This window comes from Rhodotorula graminis, assembly GCF_001329695.1.
Source record: "Rhodotorula graminis WP1 unplaced genomic scaffold RHOBAscaffold_7, whole genome shotgun sequence".
Classification (NCBI taxonomy): Eukaryota; Fungi; Basidiomycota; class Microbotryomycetes; order Sporidiobolales; family Sporidiobolaceae; genus Rhodotorula; species Rhodotorula graminis.
This window is the reverse complement of record NW_017264934.1, coordinates 402,388-418,776: the sequence shown is the minus strand read 5'-3', so window position 1 is coordinate 418,776 and position 16,389 is coordinate 402,388. Positions and strand designations below refer to the sequence as shown.

Below are 16,389 nucleotides of genomic sequence, written 5' to 3'. Positions count from 1 at the left end.
TGTCGCCGCCGACGCCGACTCGGCCTCGCGCTTCTGCTGCGCCGCCTGGACGCCCGACGCACGTTGGCGAAATTCGTCGAGCTTGCCCTTGAACCACGGCCAGCGCTCGACGAGGACCTGCCGCGAGCACCCGAGGCGCTTGCCGTCCGAGCAGACGATCTCGAAGTCGGCGAGGGTCGGGAGCGACAGGGTGTAGAGGCCGAGGGCTTGCGCCTCGAGCGGGAGCGGGAGGGTCGGCGGCTGGTAGATGCCGAACGACTCGAGGTCGACGACGGCGAGGTGCGTAAAGTTGGCCTGGCGGTGGTCGTAGTCGAGGGCGATGTCGCGTTCTGTGGATGGCGAGCTGGGTCAGGGCTGCTCGACCAAGTCGAAGAAAGGCAGGGAAAGAGAGAGGGACGCACCTCGGTCACCGAGGACGACGACCGTGTTCCTCCAGACGACGGCGCGGTTCCAGCTGCCGCGCGCGAGGACGCTGCCCGGGTCGATGCGCATCCACTCGAGCTTGTCGCCGCGCGCGATGCGCTCCTTGACGCCCTTTGCGCCACCGGGCCCGAGGTCGAGCGCCCACACCGAGAAGTTGTTGACGGCGGCCGACAGGAAGGTGCCGAACACGAGGAGGTGGCGCCCGACGATGGCGCCGGTCGGGAACCGCAGGCCGGGAGGGAAGGACGAGCCCGTCATGGACGACGACAGGGACGTGCCCGACAGGGGCGGCGCCGACGAGGTCGTGAAAGGCGACTCGAGGAGGTCGAGGTCGCGCCGGACCTGCGAGAAGTTGAAGTTCGAGTACAGGACGAGGGGCTCTGGGTCGGCGTCGTCGACGACGGTCGAGTGGCTGAGCTGGATGAGCGGGTCGAGCGAGGCGGACGTGTCGGCGAGAGGAGAGGGCGTCGAGGTGGAGGGCGACACGGTGTAGCGAGGTGCGGCGGCGACGGCGCGGTAGGTACCGATGTGGCGGTCCCAGGTGCCGCTCTTGACCCAGGTCATCGAGTCGAGGTCGAGCGTGTTGGTCGAGTGCAGGTCTGCGGGCGCGGGAAGGTCAGGCGTTGCTCTCGGGCGAGGAGGGAAGAGAGAGACTCGGGGACGCACAGGTGTTGCGGACGTCCTGGCCGCCCATGATGACCATGACCGCATTGTCCCTGCCCTCGACCGCGACGCTCGTGACGACGCCGAGGTGCGCGTACCTCGGCGCCGGCCGCTCGACGCCCTCGGCGCACCCAGTCTCGCCGTCGAGCCACCGCCCCTCGACCGTGTCCCACACGCACACGTCGCCGAGCGTGCGCAGCGCGTGCGCCGGGTCCGTCTCGGACGACAACGACGGGGGCTCTGCCGCGCCGCCTGCGGGCGCGTCGTCGCCGCCGTAGCCCTCGCCGCCAAAGACGACGAGCTTGTCGCCCCACGCGCACGCGCTGTGGAAGTAGCGCGGCTGTGGCCCTTGCGCCGCCGATGCGCCGCCGTCCTCCTCGGCAGGCCACAGCTTCGTCCACTCGCCGGTGGGCAGGTCGAGGCGGTACAGGGTGCCGACCATGGTGCGAGTCGGGACGAGGCGGCCGCCAAAGACAAAGACGGCGTCGCCGATGACGGTGGCGCTCGAGCCGACGAGCGGCGGCGGGCGCTGGCCCGACGTGCGGCGGACCGAGGCCGTCAAGTCGGCGGCGCTGCTGACCTGGCCGGCTGGACGGGACGAGTGGGCGTTGGCGGACAGGCCGAGGACGGGCGTGCCCGGTCCTCGAAGGTGAGGCGTCGAGGCCGTGGACGAGGCCATCGACGGCTGGCTCGACATGATGAGCCGCGTCTGCGCTCTAGGTTCTGCGAGAGTGGACGGGAGGGAGACAAGGGGGAGATCAGGTCGGTGTCCTCGAGGCGTCGAAGGACGGACGTGCTCTTGTCCGCGCCGCATTCCCCCACGAGCGCGTGTGCGTCTCCGGCCAAGCCGGGACGACTCGGCAACAAGCGCGAGACAACGTACAGCGACCGAGAGCTCGCTGATGCGAGAGAGGAGGCGGGAAGGTGGTCGTAAGGTGGGGGAGGACGAGGAGGAGGAGAGGAGGAGGAGGGGAGGGCGGGGGAAACGCTCCAGCTCCATCCAGAGGGGCTCGATAGCCGCGATGCACCCGACAAGGTGCAATCTCGCTGCGGCCGTGCCTGCCGTCCCATCTCTCGCTCCCCTTCGCCTCCTCGTCGAGAGAGCGAGCCGAGCAACCCACCCCACCTCCACCGCCTCTAGAGATGGAGAGAAGGGGCGCACCTGCTCTAGTAACGGCTTTTGAGCGCTGTACGCTGTCGCAGGGGGCGCTGGCGAGGGTGGATGAGGAGGAAGGAGGTGCAGAGTCGTGGAGGCTTGATGAGGTGACGAGGGCGAGGTTGGAGCTCAGCGAGGAGGACGCGCGCCTCCGAGTAGCTCCTGAAGAGGCGCAGTGAGCTGCTGCGCTTGCCCGCGAGCCTGTCGAGAGGCAGCGAGAGCGAGCGAGACGCTCGAGCCTGGGAACAGAGCCCACAGCCGTCGGGCGACAACCTCGAGCGAGCCTCGGACAGCGCCCGCGCGACCATGAGCTCAGAGAGCGTGACTGTGTCACTCGAGAGCTAGTAGCAGACGAGTCGCTCTCTCGCTCTCCTCGCCCCGCCAAAGCCGCCTCATCGTCGACGACCGCTCGAGGCAACGAGACACAGATACAGCACGCGCCGCCGCCGCCCTCGAACGCACAAACACAGACGTCTACTGCTCCTCGCCCTCGCCGCCCGTGATGCCGAGCGCCACCTGGCCGACCTTGACAAACACCTGGCGCACCGCCTCGCGCAGCGTCGGGTCCGACTCGCGCACGAGCGTGTTGGTCACGAGCGGGTACAGCCGCGGGAGCTGCGCCTTGAACTGCGACGTGACGAGGCGCATCAGTGAGGGGTCGCGAGGGGGGAGGAATGATGAGGAGGAGGAGGGACGCACGGGCTCGTCCTCGAACGCGCAGAAGCCTTGCAGGATCTCGGTGCAGACAGGCGTCCAGGCCGTGATGTTGCGCGCTTGCGTCTCGGGGTTGAGCGACACGTAGTTGGCGAGAACGTCGAGGCCGAGTCTGTCGGGCGAGGGGAGAGAAAAGAGGTCCGGGTCAGTCTCGAAGGTCCTTCCTCGAGCACGAGCGCGAGAGAGGCAGAGAGAGTGGGACGCACGGCGCAAAGACGTCGACGACCTCGGCGCGCTTCTCGAGGTGCTCGGGCTGGACGTCGCTGTACATGCGCAGGAGGACGTTGACGAGCGTCGCCGCGCTCGTGCTCTCCTGCCGCAACAGGTTGGGCAGGTCGCGCATGAAGCCGACCTTCCACAGCGCCATGCGCAGGTCCTTGTCGGCGTTGAACTTGCGCGCGAACCGGTACGACTCGTCGAGCGCCGTCATGAGGCGCAGGAGCTCGGACGGCGGGATCGTCTTGTACACGCGCTCGTTCTGGAGGAGCTCGTGCGTCGTCTCGATGAGGAGGAGCTGCAGGACGCATTTGACGATGATCTGGCGGAACACGCGACGGCGGTCGACCGGCGGACCGGGCTTGGGCGGCGGGACCGGCGAGCCCTCCTCGGCGCCGTTCCCGTTCGTGGCCGGCACGGGCGGGGACAAGGGCGCGAAAGTGGACGATGGCGACGACGATGTCGGCGTCGAGGCGTGCGCCGACTCGGGGAGGAGGAGGGTCGGGTCGAACAGCTGGTACGCCGTCGTCGTCTTGAAGAGCTGGGCAAAGGTCGACACGATGCGCTCCCACCGCTCGCCCGACAGCTTGTCGATGTTGTCCTCGACGAGCTGCTGCAGGCACGACGTCCCTATCCGTGCGAGCGTGTCGTTCTCTGTGGGGGACGAGGAGAGTGTCAATACGCGGCACGAGTCGGGGAGAGGAGGGAGGGAGGGAAGGGAGACGAGGACGCACCCTGGCAGATGCACTCGCTCAACAGGTCGAGGAGCTTGTCGAGCATGCGCGCGAGGGCGTCAAAGTAGAAGGTGAACAGGTCGACGAGGTTGCGCAGGGCCTGGATCATGGTCGTCGAGAGCCACACGCTCATGTCCTCCTGCGTCGAGAACCGCGACACGTCCGACCTCGACCGCAGGACGGCAAAGATCGGGAACAGGACCTCCTTGCAGATCGTGTCCCAGAACTCGGCGGGGAAGGTCGACCCGTGGCGCTTGAGCGTGTCGAACAGGTAGTCGAGGGCGCTGCGCGAGGAGGCGAGGAAAGGTCAGGGCTCGGCCGGGTGACGACGTCGACCGTGCGACACAGAGAGAGAGAGAGAGACAGGGATGCACCGCTTGCGGACCTCGAGGTCCTCGCCGTTCATGACGACGTCGTAGAAACCGAACAGGAGCGGGAACCAGAACCGGATCATGGGGTCGTCGGTCGCCGTCGCCTCGACGGGCTTGCCGCCGTTGGCCGCGACGCTGAGCGGGCACTCGGGGCACGCGAGCATCATCGGGACGAGCGACTTGAGGAGCTCGATCGCCTGGAGGCTCACGCGCTGGAACTTGGTGACCTTGCAGAAGTCGGTGATGCAGACCGTCAGGTCGGCGAACGAGCCAAACTCGACGATCTGCGAGAAGTTGTCCTTGTTGACGCGCTGCACGATGTCGAACGCCTGGACGGCGATCCGCTCGGTCGGGACCTTGGCGGCGGCGGCGAACACGCCGAACATGGTGCGCCAGCCCGAGCGCAGGTTGCGCCCTCGCGACTGGATCATCTGGTGGAGGCACTGGAGGACCATGTCGCGTGCGTCCGGGTTCGTGTTGTGGACCATGGCGTGCTCGAACGGCTTGAGGAAGTCCTTCTGGAACTTGAAGTGGGCGAGCTCCTCCTTCTCGAGGAACCGCATCGCGAGTTGGCGGAGCGAGTCGAGCGCGAGGAACGACACCTTGGCGTTGGTGTGGCACGTGACCTGCGCGCAGATAGGGGGAGAGGGTGAGCGCGTGCCCGAGGGAAGGGGCAGAGAGGGAGGAGCGAGGGCGCACCTGGTTAAAGTGCTCGCCGATGATGAGCCACATGGACGACCACTCGAGGCGGATGCGGTTCATGTTGTAGTAGCAGATCTCGACGAGCTTTTGCAGGCAGAAGACGCGCGGCTGCTCGGCGAGGCCTGACGACTGGATCTCCTCCCACGACACGTCGCTCAGGGCCTGGACAAAGTCGGCGATGGCGGTGCCAGACAGGTGCGGCGTCGAGGAGAAGATCATGTCGGCCGTGATCGTGATGTGCTGCGACCTCGTCTCTTGCGCGACCTCGTCGGTCGGACGGTTGGTGCGCTTGGTGACGGTCGAGCGCCGCTTGCCGCCCGTCGACCTGCACGCGCAGACATCCCTCGCCGAGTCAGTCAATGTCCGAGGAAGGTAAAGAGGGAACGTGAGGGACGCACGGCTTGCGGCCGAGTTCAGGGAGGGCCTGCGAGTCGACGCCCTGGGCGATGAGCTGGAACCGCTCGAGCTGGCTGACGCACGTGACGACGTCGCGCCAGCTGCCCTTGAGGTAGTTGCCGTCGACCATGGCGACGTCGAGGAGCGTCTTGATGCACTCGACGTTCTTGGGCCGCATCTCGCCAAAGTTGTTGAGGAACGTGAACTTGGACAGGGTCGTGACGAACGCGTTGCGCTCGAGCTCGAGGTCGAACAGGCACACGATCTTGATCGCCTGTTTGAAGCCTTCGAGGGCGAGGCCGATGAGCTCGAGGTCGTCCGAGTCCTGGAGCGGGCCCGAGATGCCGGCGAGGATAGGCATCCACGCCACCTCGAACATGGGCTTGACGTGCTCGGCGTGCGACGCCGAGTAGTACTCGTCGCTCGCGCGACCGCCGCGTCGTTGACCTCGGACGAGCGTGCGGAACAGGGCCTGCAGGGGGAAGGAAAGAGGACGAGAGAGTGAGCTCGACGGGCTCTCCTTGACGAGGACGACGACGGCGACGACGGCAAGGGGGAACAGGGACGCACCTCGGTCTTGCTGACCATGGTCTCGGACTGCCACAGGTACGCCTCGCGCTGAAAGTCGCGGCCGACGGACGCGATCGTGCCGGCGAGGCCTGCGGCCGGGGCCTGCGGACCAGCCGCCTCGACCTCGTCCTTCATGCGGATCTCGTTGGCGTTGATCTCGTCGTAGATCTCGACGAGGAACTGCTCGTCGAGGTCCTTGCCGTCGTCGATGCCGCGGTTGTTGCGGATGAACTCGGCCTGCGTCATCGGCTTCTTGACCTGCGGATTGTGGGCGTCCGTGTTGAGGAGAATGACCGAGAAGGCGAGGATGTAGGCCGTGTCGGCGTTGGCAAACGTGCCCGGGTTGCCCGCCGTGTACCGCTCGGCGAACTTGAGCATGTAGCGGTCGATCTTCTGCGCCTCGCCGGGCAGGCGGAACGACTGGAGGAACATGCGCAGCGCGTCGACGAACCGCATCGACGTAAACTCCATGTAGTCGACGAACGCGTGCATGGCCGCAATGTTCTCGGGCTCGCTGCAGGGCGGGGAGGAGAAGAGTCAGGGACCGCCTCGTCGAGAGGGAAAAGAGGAGGGCACAGGTGGACGCACCCCTCGCCGAGGTACTCGCCGATCTGCGCCTTGTCGAGCCCGTCGGCCTGGAGCAGGAAGCGCGCAATGTCCTTGGGCTCGGTCGACCGGATGAAGCCGTGCTCGACGAGGAACGCGACGCCGCGCTTGGGCTTGAAGTTGAACTTCTTGATGCCCTCGAGGAGCGTCGTCTTGCGCAGCTTGGCGTTCTCGAACCGCGACGGGTCGTCCGGCGCCGACACGTCGGGCGTGTTGGCGCCGCTCGTGCTGCTGCGGCCGCCGGCGCCGCCGTTCAGGGCCGTCGACGACATGGACGACGACAGGGCCGGCGTGCGCTCGCCGCCGCCGCCGCCGCCGTTCGCGGCGCCGTCGGCCTCGCTCATGCGGGGCTCGGCGCCGCCGTCCTCGCTCTGGCGCGCCGAGGTGCCGTTGTAGGGCGTAGGCGGGACCGCCGAGCCGCTCGTCGCACCGGCGCCGCGCCCTGCCCAGGACACGAGCGAGCGCAGGACGGTGACGAGGCACTCGAGGCTCTGGCGCTTGATGTGGGCCTCGGGCGGCGTGCCGACAAAGGCCGGGTCGGTGAAGCGCGAGTCGTCAAAGAGGGACGTGGCGGCGAGGGGGAACGGCGACGCCGAGGGCGCGAGGGCCGACAGGACGGGCTCGTTGGGCTTGGGCGTCGAGGGCGGGAAGTAGGTCGTGCCGAGCTTAGAGACGACGTTGAGGAGGCGCTCGTAGATGTTGTCGAGCGACGACCGGTCGCAGTCGTAGTTGAGGTAGATGTCGACGAGCGCCTGCGGGTCCTGGGCGAGGCGCGCAAACGCGGCGAGGAGGAGCGACTTTTGGCGCACGGTCGAGTTGCGCATCTCGAGGATGGGCAGGAAGATCTCGTTGAGGAGGACCTCGATCTCCTTCTTGAGGCGCTGCCGCATGCCGCTCAGCATGCGCGAGAAGACCTCGCACGACAGCTCAAACACCTGGATGACGGGCGACACGGCGTTGCGCGACAGGGCGAGGCACAGGTACTGCTTGACGGCCGTCAGGAACGGCGTGCGCTCGCGCGAGGTCGACGAGATGATGGCGACGTGCGGGTCGGTGAACAAGGGCATGTGGTTGTTGAGGACCGTGAGGATGAGGTGCAGCGACAGGAGCTTGGAGCGCATCGCCGGCGACTTGAGGTCGCGCTCGCTGCGAGAGAGAAGGACAGTTTCGAGGTGAGCGACGGCCCAGGGGTCCGAGCGGACGACGAGAGCGAGAGAGGGGGCGCACCTGTCGGTCCCGAGCGGCTTCATCGAGAGCTTGCAGAGCGCCCGGAAGACGAGGAAGGCGTCCTTGATGCGCAGGTCGTTGGTCGACACGACGTTGGACGGCTGGATCGGCGTGCCGTTCAGGCGCGCGAGGTTCTCCCTGTGCGACGCATGAGAGCGAGGTGAGCATCCGTACGACAGAGTCGTGGCACAGACGCAGAGAAAGCTCGCCGACGCACCTCGTGATCTTCTCGCCCTGGCCCTGGCCCTCGAGCGCGCCTCGGTCCTCGCCGTCCTGCGTCACCGACACTCGCGGCGTCGCGCCCTCGCCCTCGTGCGTCGCGCCCGCCTCGCGCTCGTCGCCCTCGGCAGCCGAGGTGGCATCAGGCGGCGGCTCCATGCCGTCCTGGGGCACGCGCGGCGTCGGCTCGGCCGCCTCGGTCGCCTCGTCGCCCGCCGCGCCGCCGCCGTCCGCGCCCGCTTCGACGGGAGCCGGCGCCGCATCCTCCTCCTCGACGACGCTCGTCAGGTCGGTCCGGCTCGCGCTCCTGCTCGGCCCGGGCGTCGCGCCCGACCCACCGCCAGCGGCGCCGAGCCCGAGCCCGACGCTCGCGCCGCCCTGCCCCGCCGTCGCCGTCGACGACGCGCCGACGTGCCCTGCTCCGGTCGTCGCGCCGGCCGCGGCGCGGAGCGTGTCGGCGTCGAGCGTGACGCGGCCAAAGACGCCGCCGACGATCTGGCCGAGGGTCGCCTGGGCCACCGTCTGGACGGTGCCGGCGCGACCGAGGAGGAAGACGTTGTACACGGTGCGGACGGCCTTGAGGAGGGCCGACTGGTGGACGGGGAGGGACGACGAGAGGATGAGGGAGAGGAGGCACGACAGGAGGCGCAGGAGGAGCGTGTCGTGCTGAGTCGTCGCGGCCGAGGTCGACGAGGATGACGAGGAGGACGACGACGAGTTGGACGGCGACGGCGAGAAGCAGTCGCACACGGTCGACGTGATCTGGTCGGCGAGCGGCAACGCCTCGAGGTTGACCTGCGACGCTCCCGGGCCCGCGCCCGCCGCACCGCCAACGAGCGACACGTTGTCGTCGTCGCGGCCGAGTGCGAGCTGCGGCGCGTCCGGGTCGTGCTGCTCGACGAAGAAGTCGTACGACACGAGCTTGCCGAGGCAGTCGAGGGCCGTGATCATGACGGGGAGCGACCGCGTCTCGCACGCGAGGCGCAGCGGCGCAAACACGACGTGCGGGTCGATCGTCGTCGACGCGGCGGCGGCGGCGGCGCCGCTCAGGCCGGGCGTCGACGGCTGCGCGGGCGAGCGCAGCGCCTCGAGGGCGCGGTCGAGCGCGTCCTTGAGCGGCTTGTGGCGCTTGGCCTCCTTGGTGGCCGCGATCGACTCGAGCGACGACACGATGAGGATGCCCGACACGAGGTGCGACGAACCGGGCGCCGACACGGTCGTGACGGACGCGAGCGACTCGCGGCGCGGCTTCGAGTCGGCTGGGCGCGGGCTCGACGACGACGCGGCCGGCGGTGCAGGGGCCTGGCTGCTCGACGGGGCCGAGGTCGATGCGGCGGACGGCGTGGGCGCAGACGTGGGTGCTGGTGCGGGAGCGGCCGGTGCAGGCGCAGGCTCGGGCGCCGCCGCCGAGGCCGGGAGCGGCTCGAGGTCGTCGGGCGCGGGTGCGCCGTCATCGTGCGCGCTCGCCTGCACCATGGGCGTGTCGGCGTGGAGCTCGGCCGCGTCGCGGTGGACCTCCTCGCGGAGAGAGCGCACGGCGGGCACGACGGACGGGGCGCGCGACAGGCTCACGTCCTCGAACACGCCGTCGCCGTCGCCCTCGGGCGCAGGCGCGGACACCGAGTCCGAGAGCTCAACAGGAGGGGCGGCGGGCTCGTCGTCGCCGCCTGGCTGCTCTGGCTCGGACGCGTCGGGGGCCGAGTGGTCGGGCTCGACCTCGGCGGTGTGGTCGGCGCGTGCGCGGTCTGGAGAGGGGGGCGACGCGCCGTGGTCGGCGGCAGGAGCTACATCGAGTGCTGCGCCGTCGTCTGCGCCGCTCGCAGGCGCCGTGGTCGAGTCCTCGGCGATGAGGGTGCTGCTTGGCGCAGGTTCGGGGTCGGTTGCGCGGTCGGCGTCGTCCGGGGCGTGCTGGGGCTCGACGAGGTCGATGACGGGGGGTGCTTCGAGGTCGTCGAGGTTGGCGGCGTGCTCTGGCTGCGGCGAGGCGGGAGCGGGAGGGAGCTCGTCGTGGCCAAGTGGGGAGGACGGCACTGGGGGCGCGAGGGGCGGTGGTGACGAAAGCGCGTCGGGATCGCTCATGGCGAGGTCGTACGAGGCGGGAGCGCGCTCTCGGTCACTGCGCGAGGTCGAGGGGGAGGAGGACAGTGCGGACGAGCGGTGCGGACAAGCGGTGCGACGGGGAGGCGAGTCGCTCTCGCTCTCGGCTGGTCTCGCTCGAGCACTTGGAGGCGGGCAATGACGACCTTGCACAGCTCTCTAGACCAGTCGGGCTCGTGTAGGAGCGAGCCGAGAGGGTGAGACTCGGTTCTTGGTCGACGAGAAAGCTCACCACGGGCGGCTCCCTCTCCTCGACCCGCTCGCCGTCTGCTGCTCCCTCGAGGCTTGCTGTGAGCAGTCTACGAGGTCTACCCGCACCGCAGCCTCCCGCTTCAAGACCCAGCCCGCGCCCCCAGAGCCATGGCCACTCATGTGAGCCCTCCCTCTCCTCCCCCTCCCCTTCCCCCTCCTCATCAGCAACCTCGCCCGCTCTCCACACCGCACCCGCGCCCACCCGAGGCTGACCGACCTCACCCACAACAGCTCTTGTTCGAGTGCGCGACGGGCCTCGCCGTCTTTACGAGCGAGTTCGCCGAGGAGATTGGCAAGTCGGTCAAGTCGGTCCAGGACTCTGTCGACGACGTCGCCAAGTTCGCCAAGATGGTCAAGCTCGTGTCGTTCGTGCCCTTTGTAGACGCCGCCCACGCCCTCGAGGTCGCCAACGACGTGTCCGAGGGCGTCGTGCACGAGTTCCTCCACGGCCTCCTCGAGCTCAACCTCGCCAAGAAGGCCGGCGTCGTCCTCGGCGTCGAGGAGCGCGGCCTCGCGTCGTCGATCAAGGCGACCCTCGCCATCGAGTGCGACGCGAGCGACCGCACGCTCGAGGTCCTGCGCGGCATCCGCCTCCACCAGGAGAAGCTCCTCGCCGGCCTCGAGCAGGGCGACACCAAGCGCTCCCAGCTCGGCCTCGGCCACGCCTACTCGCGCGCCAAGGTCAAGTTCAACGTCAATCGCTCGGACAACATGATCATCCAGGCCATTGCGCTCCTCGACCAGCTCGACAAGGACGTCAACACGTTCGCGATGCGCGTCCGCGAGTGGTACGGGTGGCACTTCCCCGAGCTCGTGCGCGTCGTGCCCGACAACTACCAGTACGCCAAGGTGTGCCGCCTCCTCGGCGACAAGGCCCAGCTCGACGACGACATCCTCGAGCCCCTCGCCGAGCTCCTCGACAACAACGACACGCTCGCGCGCAACATCCTCGACGCCTCGCGCGCCTCGATGGGCACCGACATCTCCGAGGTCGACCACCTCAACATCAAGAACTTTGCGACGCGCGTCATCCACCTGTACGACTACCGCAAGAGCCTCCAGGCCTACCTGTCGGACAAGATGGGCGTCGTCGCACCCAACCTGGCCGCCCTCATCGGCGACACGGTCGGCGCGCGCCTGATCTCGCACGCCGGTTCGCTCACCAACCTGTCCAAGTACCCGGCGTCGACGGTCCAGATCCTCGGCGCCGAAAAGGCCCTGTTCCGCGCCCTCAAGACCAAGGGCAACACGCCCAAGTACGGCTTGATCTACCACTCGACCTTCATCGGCCGCGCCGGCGCCAAGAACAAGGGTCGCATCAGGTGCGTCCCTCCCTCTTTGCCGTTCCTCCCACGTCCCCTTCTGCGCGCCCACTCGCCCCCTTTTTCCCTTGGCCCGTCCTCCCGCAGTACGGACACTGACCCTGTCGTGTCCTCCCCTCGGTACGCAGTCGCTTCCTCGCCAACAAGTGCTCGATCGCGTCGCGCATCGACTGCTTCGCCGACCAGCCGACGACCAAGTTCGGCCAGGTCCTGCGCGACCAGGTCGAGGAGCGCCTCTCGTTCTACGAGAACGGCTCGAACCCGACCAAGTGCGTCTCTCGCTCCCTCTCTCGGCCTTGGGCGCGAGTGGCGTGGAGAGCGGCAGCTCTAGGCAGACAGCGTCGGGTTGAGAACCCGGCGCTCCTCGCTCTGGCGCGCCTGCTGGCTCGACACGAGTACAGCGTCCTGACCCTCCTCCTTGTCCTCGCGCACAGGAACGCCGACGCCATGCTGCGTGCGCTTGCCATGGTCAAGGCCGAGAACGCCGAGAACGGCGTCGAGGTCGAGGGCGGCGCGGCCGAGGCCAAGATGGACGTCGACGAGGCGGCGTCGGCGCCCGCGGACAAGAAGGAGAAGAAGAAGGTGCGTCCCCTCGCGCTCCCCTGTGTCTCTCGTGGCGACCCGGCGTGCGGGTCGAGGGCCCGCGCACGGTTCGCCTTCTCCTGCGTCACGATGCGAGCGCGAGTGATTGACTCTTTTCTCTCTCTCCCCCGCCAACAGAAGCGCAAGTCGGAGGCTGCCATGGACGAGGACGAGTCGCCGAAGAAGTCGAAGAAGAGCAAGAAGGGCGAGGATGTGCGTCTCCCTCCCTCGCTCTCCCCTCCCCTCTCCCTCGTCGCACGAGCGAGAGTCGCTGACCCTTGCCTCTCGCGGTCGACAGGGCGAGGAGCTGTCCAAGGAGGAGAAGAAGAAGCTCAAGGAGGCCAAGAAGCTGGCAAAGGCGGCAAAGGCGGCAAAGGCATGATCTGCCTGCGCCCGTTCCTGTCACCCCTCCTCTTTCTCGGCGTCCTCTCCCGCACTTTTCCTCCCTCGCGCCCCCTCTTCCTCGTTGTCCACACTTGAGGGGCCGGCGACCGAAGCGCTCGACCTCGGGTCGGCGGTCGAGCGCCGCTCGACTGCGCGCTCGGTTCTTCTTCTTCCCTCCCTCCCCCTCTCACCCTTGTAGGCCGTTGCGCATCGCATGTACTAGTACTCGATTTCCCTCACTTAGATCTTCTGCGAGAGCGGGCCTTGGTCGAGCTGGACTCGCAGGAGGAGAGCAACTCTCGGTCTGGCTGAGGGTCCGCGCCGAGGAGAGAGAGCGAGCGCAGAAAGTGGACCGGACGGCCGAGAGGGTGGCGCGCTGCGCCGTACAGGTTTCCGAGCCCGCGTTGCGCTGGCCCAACGGTCCTCTCGTGGGGAGGGCCGACGCCGGTCGCGAGACGACGAGGAGGAGGACGAGACGGAGCGACTTGCTCGCTCGCTCCACCTCTCCCGGCCCAACAGCGATGCCGTCGACCGCAGCAGTAGTCTCGCCCTTTGTGCGTCCCCTCGCCCGCCTGTCCGTGCGGCCCCCACTGACCCGTCGCGACCCTCCTCGTCCTCCCATCGCCGACCGGGTTGTGCAGTCCCAGGCCCACCGCCGCTATGTCATGGTGCGTCTCCTCTCCCGCACCGACAGGTACACAGGAGCTCACTCTAGCCGCCCACGCAGCACCTGTACCGCCGGGCGTTGAAGGGAGCCCTCGACTGGTTCGCCTCGCTCCCCCTCCCCCTCCTGCCCCCTCTCTCTCTCCCCACCACACGCCCCCACGCACGCCCAGCTGACACGCACGACCCGTCCGGCCTCGCCACCTCGCAGGTACGTGCGCCGCGACCTGTGGCGCAACAAGGCGATCGAGATCCGCGCCCAGTTTGAGCGCAACCGCGACGTGCGCGACCCGCGAGCGGTCGCCGCCTTGCTCAACGAGGCCGAGAAGGAGGTGCACAAGTTCTCGCACCCGGATCCGTACCGGCGTGCGTCCCCCCCCTCTCTCTCTCCCTCGCCTTGTCTCGCTCTGAGCGCGGGCTGACCTCGCCCTCGTCCCCCTCTCTCGCTGCAGCCGCAATGTTCCCGGACGGAACCAAGTGGTGCGTCTCTGCTCTCTCGACATCTCTTCCGGGACCACGTGAGCTGACCCTGCCCCCTTCCCTCGTCCACAGGGAGCGCAACATTCCGGTGAGCCGGGCTCCTTCCTCTGCGCGAGCGCGAGGCGGCGCTTCGCCGTTGCCCCCGCCGTGCTACGAGTAGAGAGTCTGGCTGCTCACTCTGTCTCTTGTCCACAGCCTCGCATGTTCACCCAGGCCGAGAAGGACGCGGCGCTCAACGCGCACTAGACGGTTTGCGCGCGCGAGGAGAGGGAGGTCTGTACCGAGGCAGGGGCGGCAGGGGCAACCGACGTTTCCGTGAGTCGTGCGTCGGGGCGTCGACAGAGCGAGAGAGAGAGGGGAGGTGTCGCTGTCGTGGGAGCGCGCTCGAGCCAACTCGAGGGTCCAGCCACCTGGTCGACCGTCGGTGCTTCGCTCGTCTTCTCGGCGCGCGTTTCAATCTCGTTCGCGAGGGTTTCGCTGTTCGGTACCTGATCGACAGAGAGAGTCAGAAGGAGAGCCAGCAAGAAGCACCTTGGGTGCGGTGTGAGGATCCCTCGGGTCCGTTCAAGCCCCGCCTCGCTCCAAGTCTCTCTCGCGCCCGCAGCTCACACACCAGCATGGACGGCTACGACCCGTACCTGCAGCAGCACCACCAGCAGTACAACTACCCTCAACAGCCGCCGCAGCAGCAGCCCCTGCCGCTCCCCGTCCAGCCGCCGCCTCCTCATCTCCTCCAGCCGATCGCTTCCACCAGCCAGCTCCCGCTCGCCCCAGTCGACTGGGCCGCCCAACTTGCACTCGATGCAGCAGCCCACCTTGCACCAGGCGGCTCCATCCTCGTCCCGGCCGTCGGACCCGGCCTCGCCGCGTCTGCTCTGCCCGATCAACTCGTCCGAGGGACGCAGCTCGTAAAGGTCACCGCAAAGGTGCGCCCAGCTCTCTCTTGCCTCGTCCAGAGAACCTCGGACTGACCCTGCCTTGCGACCCACAGTCGTGCGCAAACTGCCGCCTGCGCAAGGTCAAGGCGAGTCGTCGCTCGCCCGCTTCTCTTGGCTTGCCCTCCCCACCTGGGAAAGCAACCCTCGCTGACCTCGTTCCTCGCCGCCTACAGTGCGACCGTCGGTACCCGGAATGCTCGCGGTGCACCAAGCGCAAAGAGCTGTGCGACTACGGCGACGACATCTCGATGTGCGTGCACCCCTCCCTCTTCTCGTTCGCTCTCTTCCCCACCTCCCGCCCCTCACTGACAGCGCAACGCCCTCACAGCGCCCTGCGTCCGACCTGGGTCCCGCCCTCGGACGAGGACGGTCTCATCTCGCCCCCCTCGGGCCTCACCGCCCCGCCGACGCCGCACGCCTCGTTCGCCGGGCCCATGCCCTCGTCGCGCTCCCACGCCGGCGCCGCTACCTACGCGCCGAGCGCCCTCCCGTACCCGATGCGCCCGCCCATGCCGTACGACCCGTACCACTCGCAGCGCGCGCTCAGCGACTTGCAGCACCACCAGGCGCTCGTGCGGCACCGGGGCGGGCCGGGGGGCGCGGCGGACGTGGGCGGCGCCGGGGCCCTGCGGCTCTCGGCGGCGGCGGGAGGGGACGGCGCGAGCGGGTACGCGAGGAGGAGAGCGGGGCGCGAGGGGGACCTGGACGGGCGGGAACCGCGGCGGGCGCACGACGAGGACGAGGGCGGTACGGGCGAGCGAGGGTTCGCCGACCTGTGGGAGAAGTTCCTCCGGGCGTCCAACCTGGGCCAGAGCTCGAGCGACTGGCGCCTCGCGCAGCCAACCATGGCGTCGTCGCTTCAGATCCACCTCATCGACGGTTCGTCGTCCCTCTCTCTCTCTCGCCCGCTCTCTCTCTCTCACGCCGCGAGTCCTGACGTCTCGTCCTGCGTCCCGCAGCGTCGATGCACTCGTGCTGCTTCCACCTGCCGGCCTTCCACATCTTCAACCGCGAGATCCAGTACCTCAAGGAGAACATCGACCAGCTCGACCTCGCGAGCCAGGTGCGCCCCTTCTCTCGCTCGCTCAGTCACTCGAGCGCCGAGTCTGACGAGTCGACCTACCTGTGCAGGTCGTCGTCGGCATCCTCACGTCGCTCGGAGCGCGCGCCTCGCCGCACAGCGCCCTGCTCGGCATCGCCGGCCCCGACATCGAGAACGGCCGCGCGTCGCTCGACCTCGTCCTGTCGGCCGGTGTCCGGCGCGAGAACGCGTGGCGCGCCATCGTCAAGCGCGCGACCGACCTGTGCTCCAAGATGGACATTCTCCAGGTCCCGAGCGCGCGCAACCTCCAGACGCTCGTCGCGTTCGTCCAGATGCTCATGCTCGCCGAGGTGCACCCGGTCACGGCCAGGTTCTTCCTGCGCACCGCCATCGGCCTGTTTCGCGACATGCAGCACGCGTCCGACCTGTCGTACGACGAGGTGCAGGCGACCAAGTTGAGAGTCGGCCCGACCCTGTTCGAATCGGACGCCCGCATCGCCGCCTACCTGAGCCTGCCCGTGTGCATCACCGACGAGGACCTGTACGAGTACTTTGACGGCACCGGTGCGTCCCACTCTCTCTCTCTCTCGAGATTCGACTCGTGGGTGGCTCGATCCGCCGAAACGGTGTTG

At 68.4% G+C, this 16,389-nt stretch overlaps 5 protein-coding genes across 5 annotated transcripts; 3 read left to right on the top strand and 2 right to left on the bottom strand.

Moving 5' to 3' along the window:
- Positions 1-87: 87 nt before the first annotated feature.
- Positions 88-1,528, bottom strand: RHOBADRAFT_36681 (uncharacterized protein; the record flags this gene model as incomplete). The annotated part of the gene is made up of 3 exons (XM_018413374.1): positions 88-329; positions 402-1,022; positions 1,090-1,528. Coding segments are annotated over 3 exons (1,302 nt in total), but the record flags the coding sequence as incomplete, so codon positions are not given.
- Positions 1,529-2,653: 1,125 nt separating this feature from the next.
- On the bottom strand, positions 2,654-8,008 carry RHOBADRAFT_36677 (uncharacterized protein). Its single transcript, XM_018413373.1, has 11 exons — positions 7,996-8,008; positions 7,779-7,916; positions 6,530-7,697; positions 5,946-6,455; positions 5,378-5,847; positions 4,977-5,304; positions 4,281-4,903; positions 3,907-4,190; positions 3,163-3,826; positions 2,942-3,068; positions 2,654-2,869 (listed from the first exon to the last, which is right to left on the bottom strand). The coding sequence occupies exons 2-11, from the start codon at positions 7,799-7,801 to the stop codon at positions 2,717-2,719; spliced, it is 4,350 nt and encodes a 1,449-aa protein (XP_018270797.1). The 5' UTR covers positions 7,802-7,916; positions 7,996-8,008; the 3' UTR covers positions 2,654-2,716.
- Positions 8,009-10,356: 2,348 nt separating this feature from the next.
- RHOBADRAFT_66481 (uncharacterized protein) lies at positions 10,357-12,873 on the top strand. The gene is made up of 6 exons (XM_018418979.1): positions 10,357-10,466; positions 10,578-11,668; positions 11,797-11,937; positions 12,103-12,250; positions 12,389-12,463; positions 12,549-12,873. Exons 1-6 carry the CDS (start codon positions 10,455-10,457, stop codon positions 12,630-12,632), a joined length of 1,551 nt encoding a protein of 516 aa, XP_018270796.1. The 5' UTR covers positions 10,357-10,454; the 3' UTR covers positions 12,633-12,873.
- Positions 12,874-13,036: 163 nt separating this feature from the next.
- On the top strand, positions 13,037-14,127 carry RHOBADRAFT_66480 (uncharacterized protein). Its single transcript, XM_018418978.1, has 7 exons — positions 13,037-13,188; positions 13,276-13,302; positions 13,362-13,399; positions 13,509-13,663; positions 13,750-13,777; positions 13,850-13,865; positions 13,973-14,127. The coding sequence occupies exons 1-7, from the start codon at positions 13,156-13,158 to the stop codon at positions 14,021-14,023; spliced, it is 348 nt and encodes a 115-aa protein (XP_018270795.1). The 5' UTR covers positions 13,037-13,155; the 3' UTR covers positions 14,024-14,127.
- Positions 14,128-14,383: 256 nt separating this feature from the next.
- Positions 14,384-16,321, top strand: RHOBADRAFT_53693 (uncharacterized protein; the record flags this gene model as incomplete). The annotated part of the gene is made up of 6 exons (XM_018416963.1): positions 14,384-14,703; positions 14,769-14,795; positions 14,889-14,965; positions 15,044-15,594; positions 15,675-15,778; positions 15,847-16,321. Coding segments are annotated over exons 1-6 (1,542 nt in total), but the record flags the coding sequence as incomplete, so codon positions are not given.
- Positions 16,322-16,389: the final 68 nt, after the last annotated feature.